The sequence below is a fragment of the Hermetia illucens genome, chromosome 3 (genome assembly GCF_905115235.1).
Source record: "Hermetia illucens chromosome 3, iHerIll2.2.curated.20191125, whole genome shotgun sequence".
Classification (NCBI taxonomy): Eukaryota; Metazoa; Arthropoda; class Insecta; order Diptera; family Stratiomyidae; genus Hermetia; species Hermetia illucens.
The window spans coordinates 157,451,837-157,477,390 of NC_051851.1; the positions used below are offsets into that span (position 1 = coordinate 157,451,837).

General features: G+C 44.5%; 1 protein-coding gene across 2 annotated transcripts in view; it reads left to right on the plus strand.

Annotated features, from left to right (window-relative positions):
- Positions 1 to 25,554, plus strand: part of LOC119652901 (adenylate kinase isoenzyme 5) — a 69,000-nt gene that overhangs the window by 31,121 nt on the left and 12,325 nt on the right. Inside the window, exons 4-8 of one of the 2 annotated variants that reach the window (XM_038057276.1) lie at positions 5,291 to 5,433; positions 21,320 to 21,502; positions 21,571 to 21,679; positions 21,767 to 22,004; positions 22,592 to 22,808. In XM_038057276.1, coding sequence (XP_037913204.1) covers positions 5,291 to 5,433; positions 21,320 to 21,502; positions 21,571 to 21,679; positions 21,767 to 22,004; positions 22,592 to 22,808 — 890 coding nt within the window. Of the gene's footprint in view, positions 1 to 5,290; positions 5,434 to 21,319; positions 21,503 to 21,570; positions 22,005 to 22,591; positions 22,809 to 25,554 lie in introns of both variants that reach the window. The other variant, XM_038057275.1, reaches the window with a different exon arrangement.

The window sequence follows — 25,554 nt, forward strand, 5'->3', positions numbered from 1 at the left end:
GCGAAAAAGTTCGGAAAATTGAACTTTTGCGATGCGTGAGAAATAAGTTTGTTGCGTCATTTGCAAAATGGTGACGCTTTGCGTTTTCGGCTGCTACTTTTGAGTGTGATTAATTTGATAGAAATTTTGAGAACTGCGAAAGGCACTATTTGCTTTGCAAGGGTTAATTATTGGCGTGCACATATCTCTGGCTTAAATTTAGTTTTTATGAAAGGTAGAGACGGGACTAATGCAAGTGACATTAATAATTAGCATTCACATCACAAATAGTGTCTTCCACAGTTCTCCAAACGAATTCAACCAAATTATTTACATTCAAAAGTAACAGGAGAAAAGGAAAAGCCCCACCATGTTGGAAATGGCTGTAATCTGTCATCAGAGCGAACCTTGCCGCTATCTTCATTGCTGATATCTTCATTGTACATTGAAGCTGCGTGCGGTCCGCAGCTTCTCTCGTCCGCATCGTAATTGTGTTTGGGCCTTAACCCGTCTCACCATGGCTCCGCATAGTCCACATAAGCCTATGTGTCCACCGGCCATTCTCCACCTTGTCCCATGCGCCCAAGGACCTCATATGCTCACTTTGCTTGCTTAGGTTCGCTTCCTGATCCTCGTACAAATGACTTGCCTAGTCGGTTAGAATATTCACTGGGATCATCTCCGCAATCGCGCATGCTGCTTCATAAGATGCTGTTCGGTAGACGCAGCTTGCAGCTATTTGCGAATTTCCCGTTTTTATCGCCCGCACTGGTACCGCGTATAAAAAAAACAGAGCCGACCCGCGATAAAACTAATCGTCTTTTGTGTTTCGGGGCGCCGATATTTGGAAGCATCCTTGCCAGTGTGGAGCTGACAGTCGCTGCTTTGTGCCCAGTAAGCTTTATGTAGGGTTTAGAGTTCAACTTGGAGTCGAACGTTACTCCCAGCCATTACAGCGATGGCTGAGAGCTAAGAACATGCGTTCCGATGCAAATTTCAACAGTTTTCTGTATCCGCTGCTTTATAAAGAGCACCAACTCCGTCTTGTGTTCGGCAAGCTCCAGCTTGTGGTCTTTAAGTCAAGATTTGGTCATCCGTATAGTCTTCTTCGCATAGATCTTTATTTCGTCGGGGTGATCCAACGGTTTGCTTAGCTGCTGGGAGCCGTAAAATGCCATCACACACTAAGTTCCATCCCTGCAGAACTCCTGCCATTATTACATACATCTTCGCCCCTTCGTCCGATCCATAAAGTAAATTCCGCTGTCGGAATATTTTGGCGTTTGCGCCGTGATAAGCGCTTCGATGATACGATTCCATCTGGTAGAATAGAACGCGTCAAAGCCTTTGGCCTCTGGCTAGCTCAAAAACCAGTTCTGTAGCATCAACCGCTGACCGAGCCTTCTGGAAGCCAAACTGCCTATTGGATAAATAACAGCCGCTATCAGGTATTGGATATAGTCGGTTATAGAATTATCCGGACCCTGCCTATTGTATTCAGAAGACAAATATAAGGCCTACAAATAAGTTCTGTCGGTTTTTTGTTTAAATTTGAAGCTTTATTGTGAAAAATTGGTTATACATTCATTGTTCAAAGTATTGCCCATCGCTAGCCACAACTTTCTTCCATCTTTCAGGCAATTCATAGATACCATCGCGCCAAAAATTGGCCGGCTTGGCCGCTATCCACTCGTCGAGCCATTTTTTGAGTTCGTCATAATTGGAGAAGTTCTAGTCAGCCAGGCCATGCTGCATCGACCGGAACAAATAGTAATCAGAAGGAGCAATGTCTGGAGAGTACGGCGGGTGGGGTAGGAGTTCCCATTTCAACGTTTCTAAATATGTTTTAACGGGCTGTGCAACATGTGGACGAGCATTGTCATGTTGCAAAATAACTTTATCATGCCTTTGCTGGTATTGCGGCCGTTTTTTCTTGAGTTCGCGGCTCAAACGCATCATTTGACGTCGCTAGAGTTTGCCCGTGACCGTTTCGTTCGGTTTTAACACCCAGCTGGTCCAACCATATACACAGCATGATCTTTTCACTATGAATATTCGCTTTGGCCGTCAATGATGAGGCATGGCCGGGGTATCCCCTCGTTGCCCGACGCTTGTGATTATCGTCATGGATCCACTTTTCATCGCCAGTAACTATTCGATGCAGAAACCCCTTCCTTTCTTGTCGTTGAAGCAGTTGTTCGCACGTGAAAAAACGGCGTTCGACGTCTCTTGGCTTCAGTTCATACGGAACCCAATTTCCGACCTTTCGGATCATTCCCATTGCTTTAAACGGTGGGAAATGGCTTGCTGAGTGACTCCAAGTGTTTTTCCAAGTTCTTCTTGCGTTTGCGATGGATCTTGGTCGAGCAATGCCTCTAATTCTTCACCTTCAATTGTTGGCCGTCCGGCGCGCTCTTCGTCTTCCAAGTCAAAATTGCCACTTTTAAACCGTCCAAACCACCTCTGACACGTTCGCTCAGATAGAGCATGGTCACCATAAACTTCCACCAAAATGCGATGACTTTCGGTTGCTTTTTTCTTCATATTGAAATAATGAAGTAGAACTCCCTGCAAAAACACATTATTTGGTACAAAATTGGCCATTTTCGTTGTTGAAAAAAGTATTGTTGTTTACACTTCAATTAAGTAATTTATACTGACGTTTGTGCCTATTGACAGTAGCTTTCCGATGAATGTTTGGAAATGTGCATCAATTGAATAAAAAACAAGCTACGCCATCTATTGTGAAAACCGACAGAACTTATTTGTAAGCCTAATAGGTCTATAGGATGTTGGTTCATCTATCAGCTTACCGGTCCTCGGGATCAATACAAGCTTCTTTTAAGCAGTCTGTTAATATCCGTGTGAACATGCTTGATGCCATTCTCATTGCGAGTTTCAACGCCTTGTTGTGGATTCGGTCAATGCGGACCCTTTTCACTGCGTCCGAAATTTGTTGAGAAGGTGCGAACTGCGAACAGACACATTGAGGAGCCTCCCCTCTTTTTGGGAAATTGACTGGAAGCCCCCGTTAAGTTTATCCTAGGGATATAAGAAGAAAATTGCAGTAACGTAGACTATGGCATGTAGCAAGTCTGGTCAATATATATATATACTCACAAAGTTGCAATAACTCAAATTTGTCTTTCCGTGTAAATTTACTGCAACCCAAAACACTAAATTTCAATATACATTACGATAATTCCGCACTCAAATATACTAACATAAGAAACAAGCAAAACCTTTCACACCTGAAGTGCCGAGCTTCCGGTTTCTGACTTGTTAAAGGTAATGCTCACGGTTTGTCCACTGCCGGAAAGTCGCCTATATCCTCATGCATTCTTCAGAGTTGCATAGTGTTTCGTTGTTCTATTTTCTCATGATGATGTGAGTCGCAATGGGACTCCAATTCTGAGTTGCGAACCCCAGATTCAGCAATCCAGCGAGATAGTTACCTCTAGTGGTGTACATTAAGATCACGTCGTTTGCAGGCTTGAACACTACTTTCTTAATCTCAAAGATAACATATTTGGAAGCTACTGGCGGAGTGTTTGCAAACCTAGTATCTAGTACTACTTAACTGAAGGAAGGCTTCCACATTATTTGCAACCCCTAGCAGATATCATCTGAACATTCTCGAAAGAACGATTGGTTCATGCTTTGATCAGTAAAAATTGGTATTTGAATTGGTTGTGATTTCGTCAATTCTTGGCATGCCCATGTCATTTAGACTCTGATGAGTGGCTTTGTTGCGCCGTTGCGATTGACTTTTCGTGATCAATATTCTCATGGCTACGAATTCCGACCCCATCTCCTTATGGATGTCGAAGTATAAAACGTTCTTCGAGCTTTTCGAGCTACCTCTAGGGATACTCCGAAGTCTTCCGGATGTAAGTTTTGAAGAACATGTCGAACTCCTTCACTATATCTGAGCAGTCCTTTAGACTCAGGTTGGAGGGCTGGAATAGTAAGGCACTTGGGATTTAGGGATGTTTTAATGAAAGGGTTGGCAAGAAAGGAATTGTAGAGACTCTTTGCAATATTCGTCAGTTGTAAATTTAAGCACGGTCGCTCAGTTGTAGGATTTGGGGACCAAATGTTGAAATTTATCAATCAGCCACCCCTGGGGATAAAACTTTCAATGGTTTGAGAAGCATTTTGCCTTTTAGGATAGGAGTGTTGGGTTATTATGGAAAATTGTTTAAATGTCTTCCTTTTTGATTATTTTACAACTCTTTTTATTCTTACCTTAGCTTATTCTATATAAAGAGAAAGCTCAGCACATGCACTTCGTGTGAGGTAAGTTATTTTGTACTACCCTCGGAATGTCAATTTTTATTTCTTCCGTCAGACGCTGCCTCACATGTGTCCTGGAAATAGCGCAACTGAGGGGTCTGTGAACCACAATCGTGGGAGTAAGTTGCTTTTCAACTGGTTTGGTCTGCCACCAAGTGTGTGGCGGACTAAGGACTCCCTCAATTCCTAAACAAAATTTAGTTTAGGCTCGGCCGGCTTTAGCCCTGAATTTTTATTCTGCGGTATTGTCCTGAATGTAACTCACACGCATGTCGTATTTTTGAATATACATAAGGGAGCAAATACCAATTAGGTCACGCTGCTCCCAAAGCAGAGGTGAGGTAGCGTCCGATAAATTGTTTCTGCCCTGGACGAAATCGCAAGTCCATTCTTTCGGTATTTTTGATGTACCAAGGTATTCACGTTGAGAGTATGTGGAATCGTTTTATCAGAGCGATATCGTGGATAGAACACTTTGTGCAGATTTCATGAGGATTGTCTTCGACGCAAAAAGCAGCAAACCTTGTAATTCCAGGACCGCGAAAAGGAGTATGGCCAGTTTTTACGATTTTCTTGCATTTGAATTAAGGCATTCGAAGAGTCTCTGAAGAATCGGCCGGGAGTTTCGTAGAAAATCGAAATAACAGCAGATATTTTCCCAGCCTATATATCAATAAGGCTATTTTCTAATACCGAAAAAATTTAATAAAATATCAATCGTTAACAAACTGTCGCCAATGTCTCTCTTAACGTATTTTCTCCTATTTCACTTTATATGATAGTGTGCGGCAGTTTCGTTATCAGTACACTTAATGCTTTGCAAGTGATAAACCTACAGAAGTAGGACAAGCACAGACCCAAAAATAGAACTCCAGGACGCAACAAGTTGCGGACTACTCGATCAAGAGAGTGATGCCCAGTCCTTGTATCGTCAAACCATAGTATCTTTAGTAAACAAATAGATATCTATCTCCCATTCTTCTATATATCTAGTATTCTTTCTTATTTCTTTCAGACATGCAGGATTTCTCACAATTGTCATCGAAGACAGTAACAGAAGTCCTTATGCTGGAAATGAAAATGGCTCCAGCAGCCAAAGCCTACCTCATCTCGGGATATCCGCGTTCAATGCGTGATGTCGTCGAGTATTCAGAAAAGGTAAGTGATCCCACCCGCTATATTTTGAGTTATGTAGTCTGTAGAAGTAACCTCATACAAGAACCGTGGGCTGTTGGTGGGGTAGTCAAGGTCCTAAACTTCCAATATGCTTACCTGTTGTATGCCAATGGAAGTGATCGACCCCGCTCCTGCATGGTAGTCTTAAAAGACTTCCAGGCTAATTTGGTTAACGACCTATGTGATGGCGACACCACATCGGCTAAACTAACCATAAAAAGTCAACAGGGAGATAAAGAGATACTATAGTGCTGTGCATATTTCCCCTATGACGCAGAAGACTTTCCCAGTGGAACGTTCATCAGAGTTATCCAATATGCCAAAAGTAGAGGCATTAGGGTAATAGCAGGATGTAATGTCAACGCTCACTGCATATGCTGGGGAAGTTTCAACATCAATGCAAGAGGATTGATACTACTGAAGTATCTAGTAGAAACTGATTTGCAGATCCTTCATTTGGGTAATGAACCCACTTTCTTCAACATGGTCAGGCGAGTTATCATCGACATCACGGTGGCAACCCCTGACATGGCGGCTCTGGTCGGAGATTGGAGAGTATTAACTGATATCACATTCTTGGATCACAGACGCATTAATTTCGTAATGGGCATAGATCCACCTCCTCCCACTCCATTTCGGAATCCGGGGAGGACAGATTGGTGGCGTATAAAATAGAATTGAGTGCCGAAGTCACGATCCCTCGGAAGTGCATCAAATCCATTGGTGGAATTGAGAAGACAACCCACATGATCACAACTAGCATGGGAGAAGCTTTCGAAGAAAGCTGTCCACTCAAGATGCCAAAGAAGGGTAAAACACTATGGCGAAACTTGAATTTGGCAAAACAGAAGAGAAAGACAAGGATGCTCCTCAATCGTGCTCTGAAGTGTGATTCAGGCGCTAGCTAGAATCACTATAAAGAGGCACAGACGGCTCTAAAAAAGCGCATTAGATCGGCTAAACGATCATCATGGCGACGCTTTTACGAAGAGACTAACTCTCCTGAGGTAACCTCAAAGCTGAAGCGGATTTTGCTTAAGGAACGTAGTCAGAAACTGGGTTATTTATGTTTACAGAACAGAAAGCGATGAAGAAACGACAAACCATTTGCGTGAAGTGCAATTTCCAGGCAGCATCCAAAATCTAATCTGGGGATCAACAGGTGCATACAGCCCTCAACTGAGAGACTGGAATCTGGCATGCAAAGTAGTATCACTAGAGCGAGTAAAATGGGCCTTTAACTCGTTCCATAGATACAAGTCTGCAGGTCCGGATGGCATCATTCTTTTTGATGTATGCATGGTGGCCAAAACTGAAATTTGCTAACAGCAGGAAGCTGCTAACGCAGATTCAGAGACTTGGTTGCCTAAGTATTACTAGAGCAATGAGTACTACGCCGACTGCGGCACTTGAAACTATCCTAAATTTACCCCCCATTTACTTGGAAGTGAAACGGAAAGCGGCCAATGACGCATAAAGACTCGATACCATTGAAGCGTGGAAAGGCGGCCAATCACACGGTCATGTGTCAATCTGGAAATTCCTTGACAAACATCCGGTAGTCCTGATGCCGTCTTTGGAAAGACATACACTGTCGTAATCACCGAAAGAGAAGAATGGTCGACAAATGGCTATGAGTCTTTTCAGATTACAGACTTAATAATCTTCATCGACGGGTCAGTCATGGAGGGCGGATTGGGCGCAGGGGAGTTCTCGGAGAATGCGATTATAGAACTTGCCCGACCCCTCGGAAAAATGACGACCATATTCCAGGCGGAGATATATGCCATTTCATTGACAGCAGAAGAATGTCTGCGACAAAAGTGGAGGGGTCGCACCATTCGAATCTGTCCCGACACTAGGGTGGCATTTTCAGCACTAAACAGCAACGACATATCAAGCCAGTTGATGTGCAGTTGTCATCAGGTGCTGCTGAAACTTGGGCGACTGAACGAAACATTCCTGATGTGGGTGCCGGGGCACTCTAACATCGCTGGCAATGAAGAAGCGGACAGACTGGCTCTGGGTTCACAATAGTGGGGCCAGAATCCGACCATCTACTGTCAAGTCTACTCTGAAAGGTGAAATGGCAAGGATTCATGCAGCCGAGTGGAGAAATTTGGACTCTTGCCGGCAAGCGAAAATCTTTGTGAAAGAGCCTTGGGCCACTAGAGCGACATTTTTGTTGTCCCTTAAGAAATTGGAGATGAAAACCCCCACTGCTCCTTAAACTACCATATGGAAAAGATTGGGGTAGTGGTTTCGGCTATGTGCAGCCAATGTGAGGAGGAGGAGGAGACGGCACTTTTTATGCAGCTGCCCGGCCTCCACAGATCTCAGACGAAGACACCTTGGCAAAGTTCTCTTCAATGAAGAATCTGCACACTCTCTGCCTCTGGAGAATGAACTCAGATTCGCCAAAGCCTGCGAACGCCGTAGGCGGGAAGCCATTAAATAGGCGATTTACAGGGATAGTACCTAACAATGGCCAGAGTGCTCGGAGCTGCGGCTCCCCTCAGTAAACTAAACTAACTAACTATGTGGAAGTAAAGCAGAATACCTCGTCCCAATATCGGATGTTCCAACTTTGTTACTTCTCCAGGAGACCATGAACCCAAATACAATGTCAGATAATTATCGTAAGAGTCATTCCGCACATTCTACCGCCCACGCTACGTCATCAACGATAAAACCCTAGGATTCCCGCGCTCTACCAAGTAAATTACATTTGCATACCATCGGAACCCATGCGTGACGCTGCACTTCCCTAATTACAGTTTTTAGCAGTTACCTGCAAACCATACAATGACCACTTACTTTCTCCAATTCGCTTCCAGACTCCATAAAACAATGTTAAACGCCATTTTTTATAGGCGTCTAGTTATAAATCAATAAAATGTGTTTGACATGAAACTTCAACGTATTCATGTCCTCCACCGCTGCACATACGAGCACATACCTATTCACGTATGAATATGCAATTACGCAAGTACGAGTATGTAGCAGTCACCCAACGTGTATGAGTCAAGGTTCAATGGTAGTGTCCTGGCAGGGAATCAATGTCAATGAGAACGAAAACAGGTGGCGTATGTAGTTTTTTTAAATATTTACATGAAAAGTAAGAGTTGTGGTCGCAAAGGGAGAGGAAATCCATAATTTTATTGAAAGCTGGATTATAAATGCGTTAACGAATCTAATTAGCTACTTGGAGAAAGCCCATAGGCTGTTGTTCGGGGGCAACTGTGGGGGTAAATATAGAATATGTCAGGGTATCCTATAAATAAATAAACAGTACAAGAGGATATTAGGTAACAGAATGGGAAAGTTAAAAAGGGTTGTAAAGTTGCCCCAGTTAAGCAGTGGACTTAGAAACAAGGCTTTCCTGAAAGGGTTTCAACTTTCTTTCCTCTCTTGTTACTGAGTGCATACAGTCGATTTTATTATAATTCCAGGACAAAAATTGTAAAGCAATCGTACAAGACTCCCGCCCACCAAAACGCACATGTTGTGTCAGAGATAATGATACTCATATCTAATTTGTCCTTCGAACTTTTCCCCAAATATGCTTATGGTATGCACACGCATTTTCCCTGACATCCTAATTATATTGACAGCAAAAATGTAATTTGAAAAATCAAACGTAACTGCCGGCAACATGCCAATCCAGCTAATGAATTTACTTTATTGAAAAGGATTCAGGAGATTGGTTGTATATAATTTCAGAGAAATTGAAGGAGCCAATAAATTAGAGTAACGTAACGCACACCTTGATTTGTGATTGATTCATCTTTGTCCTAGCTTTCAATTTGATTTTTTTTGGTGATTTATGGAGTATAATGGTGTCCTTGCAAACTAGGCGAACATTCATCAAAAGCGAGCTTCACCTTTCCCTATATTTCAATGAGTAGGTATTACTAATGCTAAAGGAATGATGCCGGTGGTTCCATTCAAGTGGATTAAGCTAATCAAGTCGATAATTCCAGCGAGCAAATCACTATCACCTTAATATCATTCCTTCATTTGGTTTTTCCAAAAAACTTCCAAAAATTAATCACTTAATTGATTCTCATTCTCATGAATCATGTCCATGTCATCATTGCATCTTCGCATTCGGTATTTGATGGTATATCAACATCCGAGTCCATTGCAAACGGGGCCCTACGTGAGTATGCGATAGGGTGACCCCCTTGGGCCAAGATAGGCACAGATGTTTTTGATATCATCGTCATCAACGGCGCACACAACCGGTATCAGGTCTAGGCCTGCCTTAATAAGAAACTGCAGACATCCCGGCTTTGCGCCGAGGTCCACCAATTCGATATCCCTAAAAGCTGTCTGGCGTCCTGGCCCACGCCATCGCTCCATCTTAGGCAGGGTCTGCCTCGTCTTCTTTTTCTACCATAGATATTACCCTTATAGACTTTCCGGGTGGGATCATTCTCATCCATACGGATTAAGTGACCCGCCCACCGTAACCTATTGTGCCGGATTTTATCCACAACCGGACGGTCATGGTATCGCTTCGTCATTGTGTAGGCTAGGGAATCGTCCATCCTCATGTAGGGGGCCAAAAATTCTTCCGAGGATTCTTCTCTCGAACGCGGCCAAGAGTTCGCAATTTTTCTTACTAAGAACCCAAGTTTCCGAGGAATACTTGAGGACTGGCAAAATCGTAGTCTTGTACAGTAAGAGCTTTGACCCTATGGTGAGACGTTTCGAGCGGAACAGTCTTTGCAAGCTGAAATAGGCTCTGTTGGCTGACAACAACCGTGCGCGGATTTCATCATCGTAGTTGTTATCGGTTGTGATTTTCGACCCTAGATAGGAGAAATTGTCAACGGTCTCAAAGTTGTATTCTCCTATTCTTATTCTTCTTCGTGTTTGTGTTTGACCAGTGCGGTTTGATGTTGTTGGTTGATTCGTCTTCGGTGCTGACGTTGCCACCATATATTTTGTCTTGCCTTCATTGATGTGCAGCCCAAGATCTCGCGCCGCCTGCCCGATCTGGATGAAGGCAGTTTGTACGTCTCGGGTGGTTCTTCCCATGATGTCGATATCGTCAGCATAGGTCAGTAGTTGGGTGGACTTGAAGAGGATCGTTCCTCTTGCATTTACCTCAGCATCACGGATCACTTTCTCGAGGGCCAGGTTAAAGAGGACGCATGATAGCGCATCCCTTTGTCGTAGACCGTTGTTGATGTCGAATGGTCTTGAGAGTGATCCTGCTGCTTTTATCTGGCCTCGCACATTGGTCAGGGTCAGCCTAGTCAGTCTTATTAATTTCGTCAGGATACCGAATTCTCTCATAGCCGTGTACAGTTTTACCCTGGTTATGCTATCATAGGCGGCTTTAAAGTCGATGAATAGATGGTGCATCTGTTGTCCATATTCCAACAGTTTTTCCATCGCTTGCCGCAGAGAGAAAATCTGATCTGTTGCTGATTTGCCTGGAGCGTAGCCTCTTTGGTATGGGCCAATGATGTTCTGGCCGTATGGGGCTATCCGGCCTAGCAAGATAGCGGAGAATATCTTATAGATGGTACTCAGCAAAGTGATACCTCTATAATTGCTGCACTGTATGATATCTCCCTTTTTATGTGTGAGACAGATAATGCCTCGTTGCCAATCGTCAGGCATTGATTCGCTGTCCCATATCTTGAGCACAAGTTGATGAACCACTTGGTGTAACTGGTCGCCTCCATATTAAACCAATTCGCTTGTAATTCCATCGGCTCCTGGCGACTTATGATTTTTTAGCCGATGAATTGCACGGACTGTTTCTCCTAAACTTGGTGGTGGCAGTATTTGCCCGTCGTCTTCAGTTGGCGGGACTTCCAACTCGCCGATGTTCTGGTTGTTCAGTAGCTCATCAAAGTACTCAACCCATCGCTCTAATATATCCATTCTGTTGGAAATCAAATTTCCTTCTTTGTCTCGGCAGGATGAGCATCGAGGTGTATAAGGCTTCATCCTGCTGACTTGTAGGTAAAACTTGCGCGCCTGGTGCGGCTGCTCCCTGTACTTTTCTAGTTCATAGACTTGTTGGTTCTCCCAGGCTTCCTTTTTCCGTCTGTGAAGTCGCTTCCCCGCTCGACGGAGTTCGTGATAAGTCTCCGCGCGTGCCCGCATTCTTGGAGAATGGAACATTACTCGATATGCGGCATTCTTCCGTTCCGTAGCTAGCTTACATTCATCGTCGAACCAGCCTTTCCGACTTTTCTTACGGCTGGGGCCAAGTATCCCTGATAACGTTCTTGAGATGGTTGTGGAGATCATTTGTTGATGCTTCATCTCCAGGTCCTCTGTTGACTGCGGTTATTGCGGCATCCATTCCCCTCTTATAGGTGTCGCGAAGGGCTGTGTTGTGGCTTCAGTGTTAACTCTCACCTGATTGTCAGAGGGGATTCTAGGTGATGTTGTGATTAGAGCTCGGAGCACCATGACAACGAGATAGTGATCCGAGTCTATATTGGCCCCCTATATGTTCTGACATTCATCAAGGCTGAGAGGTGGCGGCGATCGATCAACACGTGGTCAATTTGGTTGAAAGTGGTCCCGTCTGGAAAGGCCCACGTATGTTTGTGGACCGCTTTCCGCGCAAACCAGGTACTTCCAACAACCATTTCGTGTGACACTGCTAATTGAATAATCCGCAGTCCGTTATCATTATATATTTTGATGTAAGCTATGGTAGCCAACGTATCGCCTGAATACATGCTCCGTTCCGACTTGACTGTTGAAATCCCCAAGTATGATTTTGATATCATATCTGGGACAGGTTTCGAGGATTCGTTCTACTGCCTCGTAGAAGGTATCCTTCTCCGACTCTGCAGTCTCCTCTGTAGGGGCGTGAATGTTAATGAGGCTTATATTTCTAAAGTGGATGGCCACTATAATATATGGTGTAGCGACTCTTCTCCAGGAAACCGATCCCTGTCTAACGCATCTCCTGCAACGCTATTACAGCAGCCTCTTTATTTGGACAGGTTATCGGCTAGCTGCTTGGCAGCTCCATCTCTATACAGGGAGCGCACGTTCCATGAAAAAATGCGCAAATCGTTACTCCTTTGTCGTTGCCGGATTCGTCGTTGTGTTAATCATCCAGTCCGAGGCTTCGTACCTTCGGTTTTCCATGTAGGGTTGTCAAATTGTACCAGTTAGTACAATTTATCCCGCGTTTAGGCGCAGGAGACTCGGCTTCATCCTTCTCCGTCTGCAGCTTTTTGTTAAGAAAGAGGTCCCAGTGATCACCACGTGGAGGTGGAGATAAGGATTGGTAGTAGAGCTGTTGGTGTTGGTTGAGCAGGCGTTTCCCAGATTTTATACTCCATCGTGGGTACCAATCCACGTTTCGCCCTGGGACCTATACTACCCTTTGACCATCACTAACTTCCTTCCTTCGTTGATAAGTTTGACTCCTAAATCGGGACTGGTTTCGACGGGCTCCACAATTTTTCCTAGTTAACTATTAGCAATGCATCCACCCCTCTTTAAGTATAATTTTCAATTAGAGCCCTGGGAAATGCTCTTTGGTTCTCAACGACTAGAAACAATTCATTATAGTTTACCAGCTCTAGTATTCAGAAGACATATGGATCTTTTGGACGCACGCTTTGAATAATTCATCGAAGATACCCGGTCTGGCCTTCGGAGCGAACTGAAGATCCTTTTCCGGTGTACTGTCCAGACTCGGAGCCTTACTATCGCCTATTGTATGGCAAATCTGTCGCAACTCATCTCTGATTACTGCGGGAATTGCAGTCACATTGTAGGTTTCTGAAAGCTCTCAGTACACTTCTCTCGCCGAGACAATATCCCTTGGATGATTTTAAACAAGAGGGAGTGAGGCACGTGGTCTATGTCGAGAAACGGTCTCTGAATCATCCCACCGCGATTCTGTAGGCGCATCTCTACAAATTTATGTTCGTCTCCTAGCAGAGGTTTTTGTGAAATTTCTTATTGATAAGCTCACTTTCCCCTGATCCTACCTACCGTTAATCTGGCTCGGTAACAAGCTGATCAAACACTGATCCATTCAATATTCTACCAGTAGTTGAAATTATTACTAGGGTGGGTAAAGTAAGTGAGGTTTATTTCTATTAACTTCACTTTTCTCAATGCAGTTAACACCTTTCTAAATTCAGACCACTTTCGAGAATATGTCTGTTATCCCTTCTGTTCTTGTTGGCGTTATAAATGTCATTAACAGACATTTAGGGTTTTTTCTGCAACACCTAGTAATATCACCTTTTTTCCAGACTTACGAAACATACACGGATCTGCCATAAAGTTTTTTTGCGATATGCTCAAATTTCAAGCACTTGAAGCATCTTTTTAGAGATATTTACTCTCGTAACCGACAGACGACTCAAACGACTCTTGTGCTCTGTCCTCTGTCCTGTATCCTCTAACTTCTGTACTGGGAATATATAGTTGTTTAACTTCCTCATTACATCTTGTTTTTATTCCCACATAGGCCTGTCTTTAATTGTGACGTAAATCCGCCGCTAAAATGCTTATATTAGAATGAAGATGATATTTCCGGTTGTAATTGGGACTACCTCCTGGAGTCCACATGTCGCAAATCTTCTTCTTCAGTCTTTATCTCGTTCAGAAGCGGGATCGACCCGTTTTGATCGGTTGCATTATTTTGCTCTGTCAAGGATCTGATCTGAGCAAGGCTTTCTAATCACCATCCAGCGTGTCAAGCCACCGTTGTTTCGGTGCGAATCACATGACCATACCATCGAAGATACCTCTCTCGCAATTTTTCCACGATCGGTGCAACCCCACATCGATCACATTTCGGATGTGATCAAGGCGTGGCACCCCACAACATCCCACAACATCCAACACAACATCTTCGTCTTTAGTCGGCCAACACTCAGAACCATAAAGCGCGACAGGGCGGACGACATTGTGGTAAATTTTAGATATGTTCGTTGATACGTCAATTACAAAGAACGTCAGTTGCGGAATACCACCTCATCCAGGTTCCCCTAGTTCGCGAAACAATTTCATAACCCAGTTTTTCATCGGCTGATAATATTGGCCCAAGATATTTAAATCGTTCAGTTCTGAGGTTACTGAGATTACTGCCATTCACAGTGACGTGCCTCTTTGATAGGGATCGGTTGTCAAAAATTCTGCACCCCGCTTTAAGTCAAAAATGCATTCAAAAATCTTCATGGTATAGGAAAGTAACCGAATCAGATGGTAATTTGAACATTCTGCTGAACTACCTTTGTCTTTCAATATTGCTTTTTTACCAATCAGATGGTGTTTTAGTGAGCCACAGGGTTGGGTCTCAACTTTTCGCTTTCCAGAGCTCAGATGCGATTTCACTCGTTTTATTGCTTCCTCGACTTTGGTTGCGCTGATAGATGAAATGGCTCCAAATGTCAGCAATACTTGTGGGGGTAAAAGTCGTCCGGAGTATCCTTCCTTGGTTTCTCCCTGTGCACATACATGCACGTGCACCATCTGTAATTAATGAAGCAGTTACGATGTTTAATTGTCACCAGGGATCGGGGGGAGTTTACCTTTGCGTTTCTATAAATATGTCTGGAGATCTATGTTTCGATTGAGTGAGATGGTTAGAAGCTTTCCCGTCTCAATTGCTGCGGTTCTAGGAAGGTAAACCGTCACCATATGTGTTCGTGATATATCAGCAAATGTTGACAGTTCCGTTTCATTTCATCCTGACATTTTGGGGACTATAGTCCTAAGCCAGTGCGTCGTGTCCTCCGTTGCGCAGTCTACCAGTATAAGACCTGGTCGAAAGCGTAAGCCGATAAACACGAGCTCCTTATTCCATCTCTCGCACATCTTCATGACTAATTTATTTCCTGCTCCTCACTTCGGAAATACTTTCGGCAGTCGAATGCTCTTCATCGCATTAGCATAGCTAACATAGCTAACGACGTCTCTCGAGGCTCCTGCCTTCATCTCTTACTTAGGTTTCGATTTTTTGGGGGCATTTCCTTCTTGCGGGCTGATTTCGGCTGCTATCAACTTTCTTGTCTCTGATGCTCAAGGCTTCGGCCTGTCCTGAACCTTTTTAAGGGCCTCGTCAGGTTTCAAGCTTACTTTTAGATAGCGCAGATACCATTTAGCACCCGCGCCACTGAGGCCTATCTCCTTCCTGACGTCTAATATCCTGAGCTCAGACGTGCCTTTGCTCGTCCCTACCTTTTGAGCGGGGACCTTTGCTGATTGTAGTGGCAGTAGGACAATGTTGACCTTGGCTCCACTGTTTGACCTACCTACTAACTTCTCCATTTTTAAGTGTAATCACCTCGCTCTCAATGTTGTGGAGATTTAGCTCGGCTTCTGTATGGTACGGGGTTCTGCTTGTTCGTCGTATGTCTTTATTCTTTGTACTGATTTGAATCCTACGAGTATGCGGGTAAGGGGATCCGCCGGGCCATAGCCTCCATAGCACGATAACTCATTAAGGCGAGCAAATATCAGTGAGACTCCGTTTGAATACAGTGAGTTATCCCCGACTGCGAACTATCCAATGGGCACCGTTCGTATACACCCTGGATTTGGGGAGATGTTTTTCGACCCCTCGGCCTAGATCTGTAGCGTTTTGTTAATAGTAAGGTCACTTCGTACTGGGTGTGGGTGACACCACCGGCCTTGGTAGATGAGAAGCTCGGCTCCTGGGGAGCCACATATCAATCCTAAAGAGATATAGTTTGGCTCCCAGAAGACTGTTTTCCTCATCAGTCTATCTTGCAGTCCAATGTTTTACCCCTTTCCACAATTATGCAGTACCCTAATTACTCTGACCATTGTTTTGTGATCGCTTGGTGCACATTGTGATTGTCCTTTATGAATTCGGGTGACTCTATTATTTTCTTTCCCAACAGGGCAAAAGGTAGGTTCATATTCGGACACTGTTCCTTTCCTTAACTTTGTATCTGTACACTTTTGTATTTATTGGTTTTCCAGCAGCTCCCCTAACTTCTGTCTTTCATCAATTTTGGGATTGTAAATGGGTCCAATATTAGTTCTTGACATATCTTCGGTTCAGCTGTGAATCATTTTTCCGTGTCTTCGCAAAGGGTGTTCTCAGGAGTTATGCACTCTTTTTAAACGCCTCTTTCTCCAGATTGTTTGTAGTATTAGATGCAATGATGGGCAAATAATCCACCACTGAGGCACTGTCATCTATTCTCTGTGTTTTGCCTCTATCTTCTGTCGTCTTTACTGGGTCCACCGACCTCTATCCTCTGTCCTTTGTCTTTTCGCCTCTGACTTTTGTCTTGGGAAGACATTCGGTTTCGGTGTTCTTAAACTTCCTATTCTTGTCCTTTCTTTTTAGTTGTGATGTATATTGAACCATTGAGATTCTCATATTGGAAAGAAGATGTTGTGTTTGGTTGCAGCTGGGACCATCTGATAGGGGCCACATTATTTGACGGTTACCGCGACATTTCGCAAACAGGGGAGGTATTGTACTTGGTATTTCCTTCGTTAAATTGTCCAACATATGAACGCATTCGAGTTGATCGACGTAGCTAGGATTCATTGGATTTCTCCAATAAATCCTCTCGCTCCCTCAGGAGTCATGGCTTGCGATACAGGGAGTGGCATCCCCGAGGTGCCCGAGCAAGTAGTTCAGACCCCTAGGGGGCATAATACCTGCGTCCTAGGTAGTAGCCTCGAGAAAGTTTCTCGGTGAAGAGCGAACTGCTAATGATCGATATACGCCGGGACACACTGGGAGTCCTCGGAACCGTCGATAACTCCTTGTTGACGTCGATGGGGTAATGTGAGCCTAGCTCTGCCAAGGTGGTAGTTGTGGCGTGTATCAGGAGCCAGCGCCTTCGGGACCCTGGTCGGGTATTATGCATTGAACCGGTATTGGTAGACCGCGTTGCCCCGAGCGAGCGCTGATCCGTCCGTGAGTTCCGGGATCAGCTAATCGTAGGTTAAACCTCAGGGAACTTCAGTAGGGGCTTTCTCCCCGAGGGTATAACCGTTCCTGACTATTGCAGCCCGCTCCCTTGCACCCGATGTGCTGGTAAACAATTTAAATGGCGAACAAAAACAAATCAAACGAGGAAATAGTGAGAGTGGAGAGTGAGCTGGCTGCGTTTATTCGCAGTATGAAAATGCGCCGCTCGCTCCAGCGCCCAGCAAAGGACGCAAGAAGAGCTGACATACCCGACGAGACATCGGGACGCGTAGACGAAGAGAAGGACTCGCAAAGTGATGTGGCACCTGCAACGGAGGCAGTAACCCAGACTATACCACACAGTGCTAAAATTACGGAAAGAGGCACAGTGGAAACTGCCGAAACTAACACAATGGTTTTGAATATAAGCCGAGTGAGAGGGCTGCCGAGTACTCTGGCGCAAGCTGAAGAGGAAAGGCTTATTAAGAAATGCACGGCAGTTGTGAAGCACATGCGATCTGCGACGTTCCTCCAGAAAAACGTTAGCAAAGGGGTGAAAAACAGACTAATGGAACTGGAGGAGCTCCACGACAGGATTTCATATTATAGCCGGACATGGAGAGTAACAGAAAATCCGCGAGAAGCAGAAACAACCGCGCCTTCCGACGAGAACAATACGAATACCAAACGGATTGCAGACAGCCCATTGCAGAGCGAACTGAGAAAAAAACGAAAGGAGAAAGGGATGTCTGGAGGAGACTTCACTGAGGTACTCCCCAGGGCTCAAAAGAAAAAGGCAAAAAGGAGCAAGAGGCAACAACACGTCGCGCCACCAGAAAAACCTCTGCCTAAAATTAAGGTGGACACGAAGGACGGAGTACCAAAAGAAAAGGTGGGAAGACGAAGGAGGGCTAGACCGCTAGTTCTACTTATTACGCTGACGGAAGGCAAGAGTTTCGCAGAAGTCTTCAGTGAAATCCGTTACAAGATCAAACTCGAAGATAGCGGAGCCGAAGTGTCTTCAATTCGTAAAACGAAGGGTGGTGGAGTCCTAGTCGAACTAGGCCCGAAGACAATAAATCAAGTTACATTCTGTGAAGCATTCAAGGGGCTTCTGGGAGAAAAAGCTTTGGTTTCCAGCCTGGAACCCAAGTGTTCTCTGGAAATCCGAGATCTTGACAGCCTCACAGAAAAGAACGAGGTAGAAGGTAACTAATGGCCGGATTGGTATTACCTCTGTGAACTCCCGGGGCCGAAAAATCGCTATAGTGGAAGTTGCCGAACAATATGCGAGGAAGCTTCTAAACAGCGCGAAAATAAAAATTGGTTGGGTAGTGTGAAGGATACGAATCCGGGCCACCCCAAATGAGGTCAGGTAGGCCATAAAGCGAATACCTGCATTCCAGACGTAAGCTTCGCGTCGGAATCACTGGTGTCGCTGGTGGACGGGTGGCGAGTTCTAGAAGACTTCTCGGCCAGCGACCATCAATACATTACCTACGAAGTGGTGGACACAAACTCTCGGTGTGCGCCATCCCGGCGCTCTTTCTGTGCATGGAACGTCGCGAAAGTAAACAGCGAAAGATTTGTCAAAACTCTTGGAACAGATGGGGCAGCGCTGGATGGTACTCCTGGAGGCGGTGGCGCTGCAGCTGACACGAGACGTGGCAAACCTTCTATGTATTAGTGGACAGTGGAAATCACAGAGCTCCGGAAGGAGTGTCACAGGCTCCGCCGCTTAACACAACGTCCAAGCGACTGGGAGGAGGCATGCACCATAGGGACGGAGTACAAATCAGCCAAAAGGAGACTCCGTAGCGCAATAAACAAGAGCAAAGCTCGCTGCTGGCAGAATCTGGTCGACGAGGTGAATGGGAACCCGTAGGGACTCGGTTACAAACTGGTAACCCGAAAAATCGGGGCTCTGCGGAACCCCTGTTCACTTAAGGCCGAGCAGATAGATCGCATTATAAGGGCACTATTCCCTGCACACTCCGTATGGGATGTGAACGTCGGCGCGGGGAGGGCAGAGGACTGTCCACTTTTCTTTATAAAAGAGATGGAAACATTCAATGCTTGCCTGAAAGAGGGCACTTTCTCTGCTCATTGGAAAGTGGCGAGGCTTGCGTTGATCCACAAAGGGAAAGGCGACTCCGAGTTGCCGTCTTCATACTGCCTACTATGTATGTTTGACACTGCTGGAAAGCGCTCGAGATTCATTGAAGCGATACGCGTGGCCGGAGAGCCAAGGGAGGTGGTTGCTCGTGAAGAACGACAACGCACCCTAGACGAGTGGCAGCTCAATTTGCAAAATGAAACTAGAGGCAGATGGACTGCGCCGCTCATCGTCAACTAAGGTGTGTGGCTGAATCGGAAGCATGGTGAGACTGACTATCTCCTTACCCAATTCATACCGGCATGGAGGTTTTCAGTTTTATCTGCACAATATTGGAAAGGCGCGTTTTCCAGATTGTGTTTTGCAATGGAGTTGCGGATGACGCCCATCACTTTTTTTATTTAAACACAGGGGATCTCTCTCCAGACAACATTGTCGAAGAGATGCGAAGGAGTGCGGACAGGTGGAGCCTTGTTGCCTATTACGTTCGGGTCCTTCTCGCTGCTAAGAAGATAGAGCTCGAGCGATGGAGGAGCCGGGTGGCAGGAGATTCCTTGAAATTACAGTTGCCCCCTCACGTTGGTGAAAGGCAATTCCCTGATCCCCGCAAGGCGGGAGAGATCGGGGACTAACCCGAACTAATGGGAAAAACGATTCCAGGCTAGCTCTCTGACGATGGGGAGGTGTTTAATTGGTAGTCCGACGACGTACCGAACCGGGAGTCCAAAATGCATTCACCTCCCTACCCCCAAAAAGAAGTACTCTTGCATGTTTGTAATATGTTTACCTCAAACTTCTCACATCCAAACTACTCCAAGAAAATTTATAGATAGAACCTAGCGTCCTTCAACTGAACTTCCAACAGGCCTCGTATTAAGCCAACATCTATAGATGATAAGCAATTTATTATCATTGTTTATGTTTACACGCTTTTACATTACCGACACACGATAGCTAAACAAACAAATTCCTGTCGAAATTCCGTTTCTGTTCCATCTGATTAACTCATTTCGCCCACCTTGGTTTACGTGTAATGAAAAAAACAATGCAATTTTCTCCTTCACATACCCAGAAAGAATGGAATTAGAGAAATTTTTGTATTAATTAGAGTACACACACGTAGATATTAGGATTATTGAGGTTTATGTACACATGCTACGTTTATTTGCTACAATGGATGGAATTAGGTGCAAGAGTACGAGTACAATGAGCTGAAGGATTTGACGCAATTGTAGGTGATTCGAAAATAATTTAGCGAAGAACTGAAGGAATAATGGGAGCTTTTTTCATAGAATTGGAAAGTAGTCCTTGTTCAGAAGCCATTTTTCTGGGTACTTGACAAAATTGCATCTATTGGCAGTATCTTAACGCTAATTACGATACTTCATATATGAATGTGGCTATGTAAGAGCGTAGGACATGCTGTGTCATTGGAAGTAAACTTTGTCCTATCGATTTGTGGGGAAAACATCGATAAGTTTGCCTTATGTCATATGTATTGTGGAAAAGGCTCCTCTTTATTGCTCGACAAGATACAGACCACTACATTAGTATGACGACTTGAACTTGAAGTCCCCACATCAGGGACCCATTACTTATTCATGACTCGAAAGCGATGGAAGTAAGGATATGCGGTCTCAGCAATGGGATCAAGCCTTACGTTACAGCAGAGACAATATTCAATGCTTGTCCCTTCCAGCTACCGGTATGAATCCTGTTTGTCCTTGACGGAGTCGTAACATGATAAGAAGTTTTCTCGTCCCATTTGTTACTATGGGAAAACCATTCGATATGCGTCCATGTTATTATTTGTGATAAGTCCTTTTTCCACTTTGATATTTCAGATTCAAGTTGTCAACGGCGTAATATTAATTTCGTGGCGCCAATCAATACTGCAGAAACAAATTGATTACGGTGCCAAATTGGGTCATGTGGTTCTATCTTTAGCCAAAATGGAATTGGATAATTTCTTCAAGAATGTGATGCCCGTTGCGGATTATTTTGATCAGAGTGATATGTTAGTAGCGGTAAGTGATGCTGGCCAGATGGATAAGTAGGATAAGATTTATAAATTTCATCTCCTCTTTTCGAACAGGTTAATGGTGAACGTGCTCCGGCCGAAGTATATAAAGATTTTCGAGCTGCCGTCCTAGATATTCTGGGGGCACTCGAAAATCAAGAGGCTATCCTAAATGGAGTAACAGGTATGGGCCGGGGCGCTAATGATATACCGGGCAGTATAGTTAGTGTTGAAACAGCACCTAGTCAACACAAGAATAATAATATTACAGAGTCGACGGATGCTAATGAGCTACCCACAGCGAACGTTCAAAATGATCCAACCGCGCTAATGGGACAAAACATTCGTAATAATTTTAACTATGTGCCAGCAACAACCACAACAGCAACAACGAATCTAAATGCTAGTGAACTTCCACCAATTATTTGGGTAATTGGTGGCCCGGGTAGTAATAAAGCGACGTTGTGCCTGAAAGCGGTTGGATTGAATCCTGGCTGGGGTCATTTTAGGTATGAAGCAAATTTAATAGCTTTTCGTAATCGTTCATTTCGATATTCACTTACATATGCATGTTAAAGGCAGAATTAGGAAATGTCCTTGTGTTTAATTATGAAACGTGCCTCGTAACCTTTTTGTCCAAAAACTATGACTTTCTTATTCAAAGAGACCAAAGGGAAAAGTACTCCACTAGACAACTGGTCCTTCAATCTAATTTTGTAGTAATATCTTCAGCTAATGAACTACCCATGCCACCGCAATAATTTCAAAAGTCGCATGAGATACAAACTACATAAAAATTTCCTCTATTTTCAATGTAATTCCATCTTTCCATAAACTCAAATTCGAAACCATTTCACTAGTAACTATGTCATTTTCCCACAGCTTATAAAACTTTTATTTTAGTTGGTGTCCCCTAAAAAATCTTTATTGTAATTACAAACAAATCTCATGTGTATCTCTTTCAAATTATATTTTATTTTTTTCATTTTATTATCTCAAAATTTATCACCGCCTAATCATTTTCCATCAGTCCATAAAAATAGCACAATATATGTTGCTGTAACGAAGAAAAATTTTCCAATTTTCCTGAATATAGCATTGGTCGACTACTGAGAAACATGGCCGACACAGCGCCACGAGTGAATACGGAAAACTATGCTATCAAGGAAGCACTTTCGTCCGGTGAAATGATTCATGAAAATACAATAAACAATTTAATAGCCAGCAATTTGAATCAGCTGAAAGACCGTCGAGGAATTATCATCGATGGATATCCCAGGCATATGCAGCAAGTTAGGACGTTTGAAGAGAAGGTAAGTTACTGAAAAGTTTGAATATAATTTGTTATTACTTGTGGGTGGTAGGTATCCTGAAATAGAGATTTGGACTGAAAACCCAACTGCTCTACTAACTTAAAGTGTCCTGATTTTGGAGGACATTGGCCGACAACACAGTCAGAGCCCCGCCGTGACCATGGCGATACCGACCAGCCCCCCACCGTGACCATGGCGATACCGATTTGTACTATCTGTAGGCTCAGTGTTCACGCCAGCCAATGCAAGCCCTATCTAACATCTCTGCTGCAATTAACAGCTACGATACGACACAGTGGGCCGACCGTACATAATTGGGCAAGCACATCCTCTAGAAATTCTGTTGGATCATACCCTGCTTCCCATTGGTACCACGTTATCCGGTAGCTGGTAGGGTTCCGTAGCAAGAGTCAGTGCCTTTGTAAACTCGGGCCTAGTCGTCCTCGTCGAGAAAGGGGGACATCACTTCCCATCAATTTCAATACAACCAGCTCAGTGCGGAGAACCGCAACTAAGCCTCTCCACCAGTCACATACCGCTCTTCGTAAAATACAACACTATTACGAAGCACATGTATCTGGTGGTCGTCCAACACAGTCACTATCACCATCCACGCACCATACTGAAAACGATACAACGTCGAGAAACTGTCTCCATCATTGGAAAACAACATCCGCGGATGCGTTAGCCTAAATTAAGACTGACCTTGTACGGCGGACATATACAAAGGACATGTAACCCAATCTCTGATTTTATCTCACACAGAACACCACCTTGACTGAAAGAAAGACTCACTCAATTTACCATGCCCCGTTAAGCACAACTCAAGCCTAAAATCCAGATCTCCTTCTGGCGAACGCAGATTCGGCGTACGAGCTTTACCTCTTTGATTACATCTAATCCGCTAGTTATGTAAATGGTAATAATTTTGTCCAACAACTTTTGACTCCAGGCGGTAGTAACCCCTCCACCTCATCAGAAAATCATTTTGAAGGAGGAGGAGGGCTGCACTAACTTTAAATCATGAAGAGGGATACCCGACGAGGTTTGCCATAACTAAAGCTTTCACTTACATCAGGTCATCATCGGCTAATCTACCAATTCAGAAACCGTACTACTTCTTCAACACCAGATGAGACGTCCCTTATAGTCCCTGGACCATAGTTCACCTTTTAGGATCTTGCTAAAGATCTGTAGAAGAGATAAGGCTTTAGCGAATCTGAGAACATTCTCAAGAGGCAGAGAGTGTGCAGATTCTTCGTTGAAGAAAACCTTGCCAAGGTGTCTTCGTCTGAGATCTGAAGATGCCGGGCAACTGCATGAAAAGTGCAGGGCTGCCTCCTCCTCCTCCTCACATTGGCTGCACACAGCCGAAACCACTACCCCAATCTTTTCCATATGGTAGTTTAAGGGGCAGTGTCCCGTCAAAAGCCCTACTAGGGTTTTCATGTCCCACTCCTTAAGGGACAACAGAAATGCCGCTCTAGTGGCCCTAGGCTCCTTCACAAGGAGTTTCGCTTGCCGGCAAGAGTCCAAATTTCTCCACTCCGTTGCGTGAATCCTTGCAATTTCACCCTTCAGAGTAGACTTGACAGTAGATGGTCGGATTCCAAGAGCTGGTTCTGGCCCCACCATTGTGGATCCAGACCCTCGGCGAGCCAGTCTATCAGCCCCCTCATTACCGGCGATGTTAGAGTGCCCCGGCACCCACATCAGGAATGTTTCGTTCAGTCGGCCAAGTTTCAGCAACACCTGATGACAACTCCACACCAACTGGCTTGATATGTTGTTGCCATTAGTGCTGATAATGCCGCCCGACTGTCGGAACAGATTCGAATGGTGCGACCCATCCATTTTTGTCGCAGACATTCTTCTGCTGTCAATGAAATGGCATATATCTCCGCCTGGAATATGGTCGTCATTTTTCCGAGGGGTCGGGCCAGTTCTATAATCGGAGAACACCCCTGCACCCGCTCCATCCTCCGTGACTGACCCGTCGGTGAAGATTATTAGGTCTGTAATCTGAAAAGACTCATGGCCACTTGTCGACCATTCTTCTCTTTCGGTGATTACGACAGTGTATGTCTTTTCAAAGACGAATCTGGAAACCATATGATCGGTCGGCATCAGGGCTACCGGATGTTTTTCAAGGAATTTCCAGATAGACGCATGCCCGTTGGATTGGCCGCCTTTCCACGCCCCAATGGTATCGAGCCTATATGCGTCGTTGGCTGCTTTCCGTTTCACCTCCAAGTGAATGGGGGGTAAATTTAGGATAGTTTCAAGTGCCGCAGTCGGCGTAGTACTCATTGCTCCAGTAATGCTTAAGCAACCAAGTCTCTGAATCTGCGTTAGCAGCTTCCTGCTGTTAGCAAAGTTAAGTCTTGGCCACCAGACGATGCATGCATACATCAAAATGGGTTTTATTATGGATGTATACATCCAATATATCCGTTTAGGTGAAAGTCCCCAGGTCTTACCTATCGCATTCCTACAGCACCAGAGCAATCTGCAAGATTTCTGGTATTGTTCCTGGATATGATGCTTCCACGTTAACTTGGAGTCGAAATGTACTCCTAAGTACTTGACTGTTTGTGCCAGCTGGATTTCCGCCCCTAAGGTGGGTAGCGTATAACTGCCCCACCTGATATTCCTAGTGAACATAACTAGTGCAGTCTTCCTAGCGTTCACCGCGAGTCCATTGCGGAGGCACCAGCTGTGAATTACATGCAGAGTTGCATTCAAG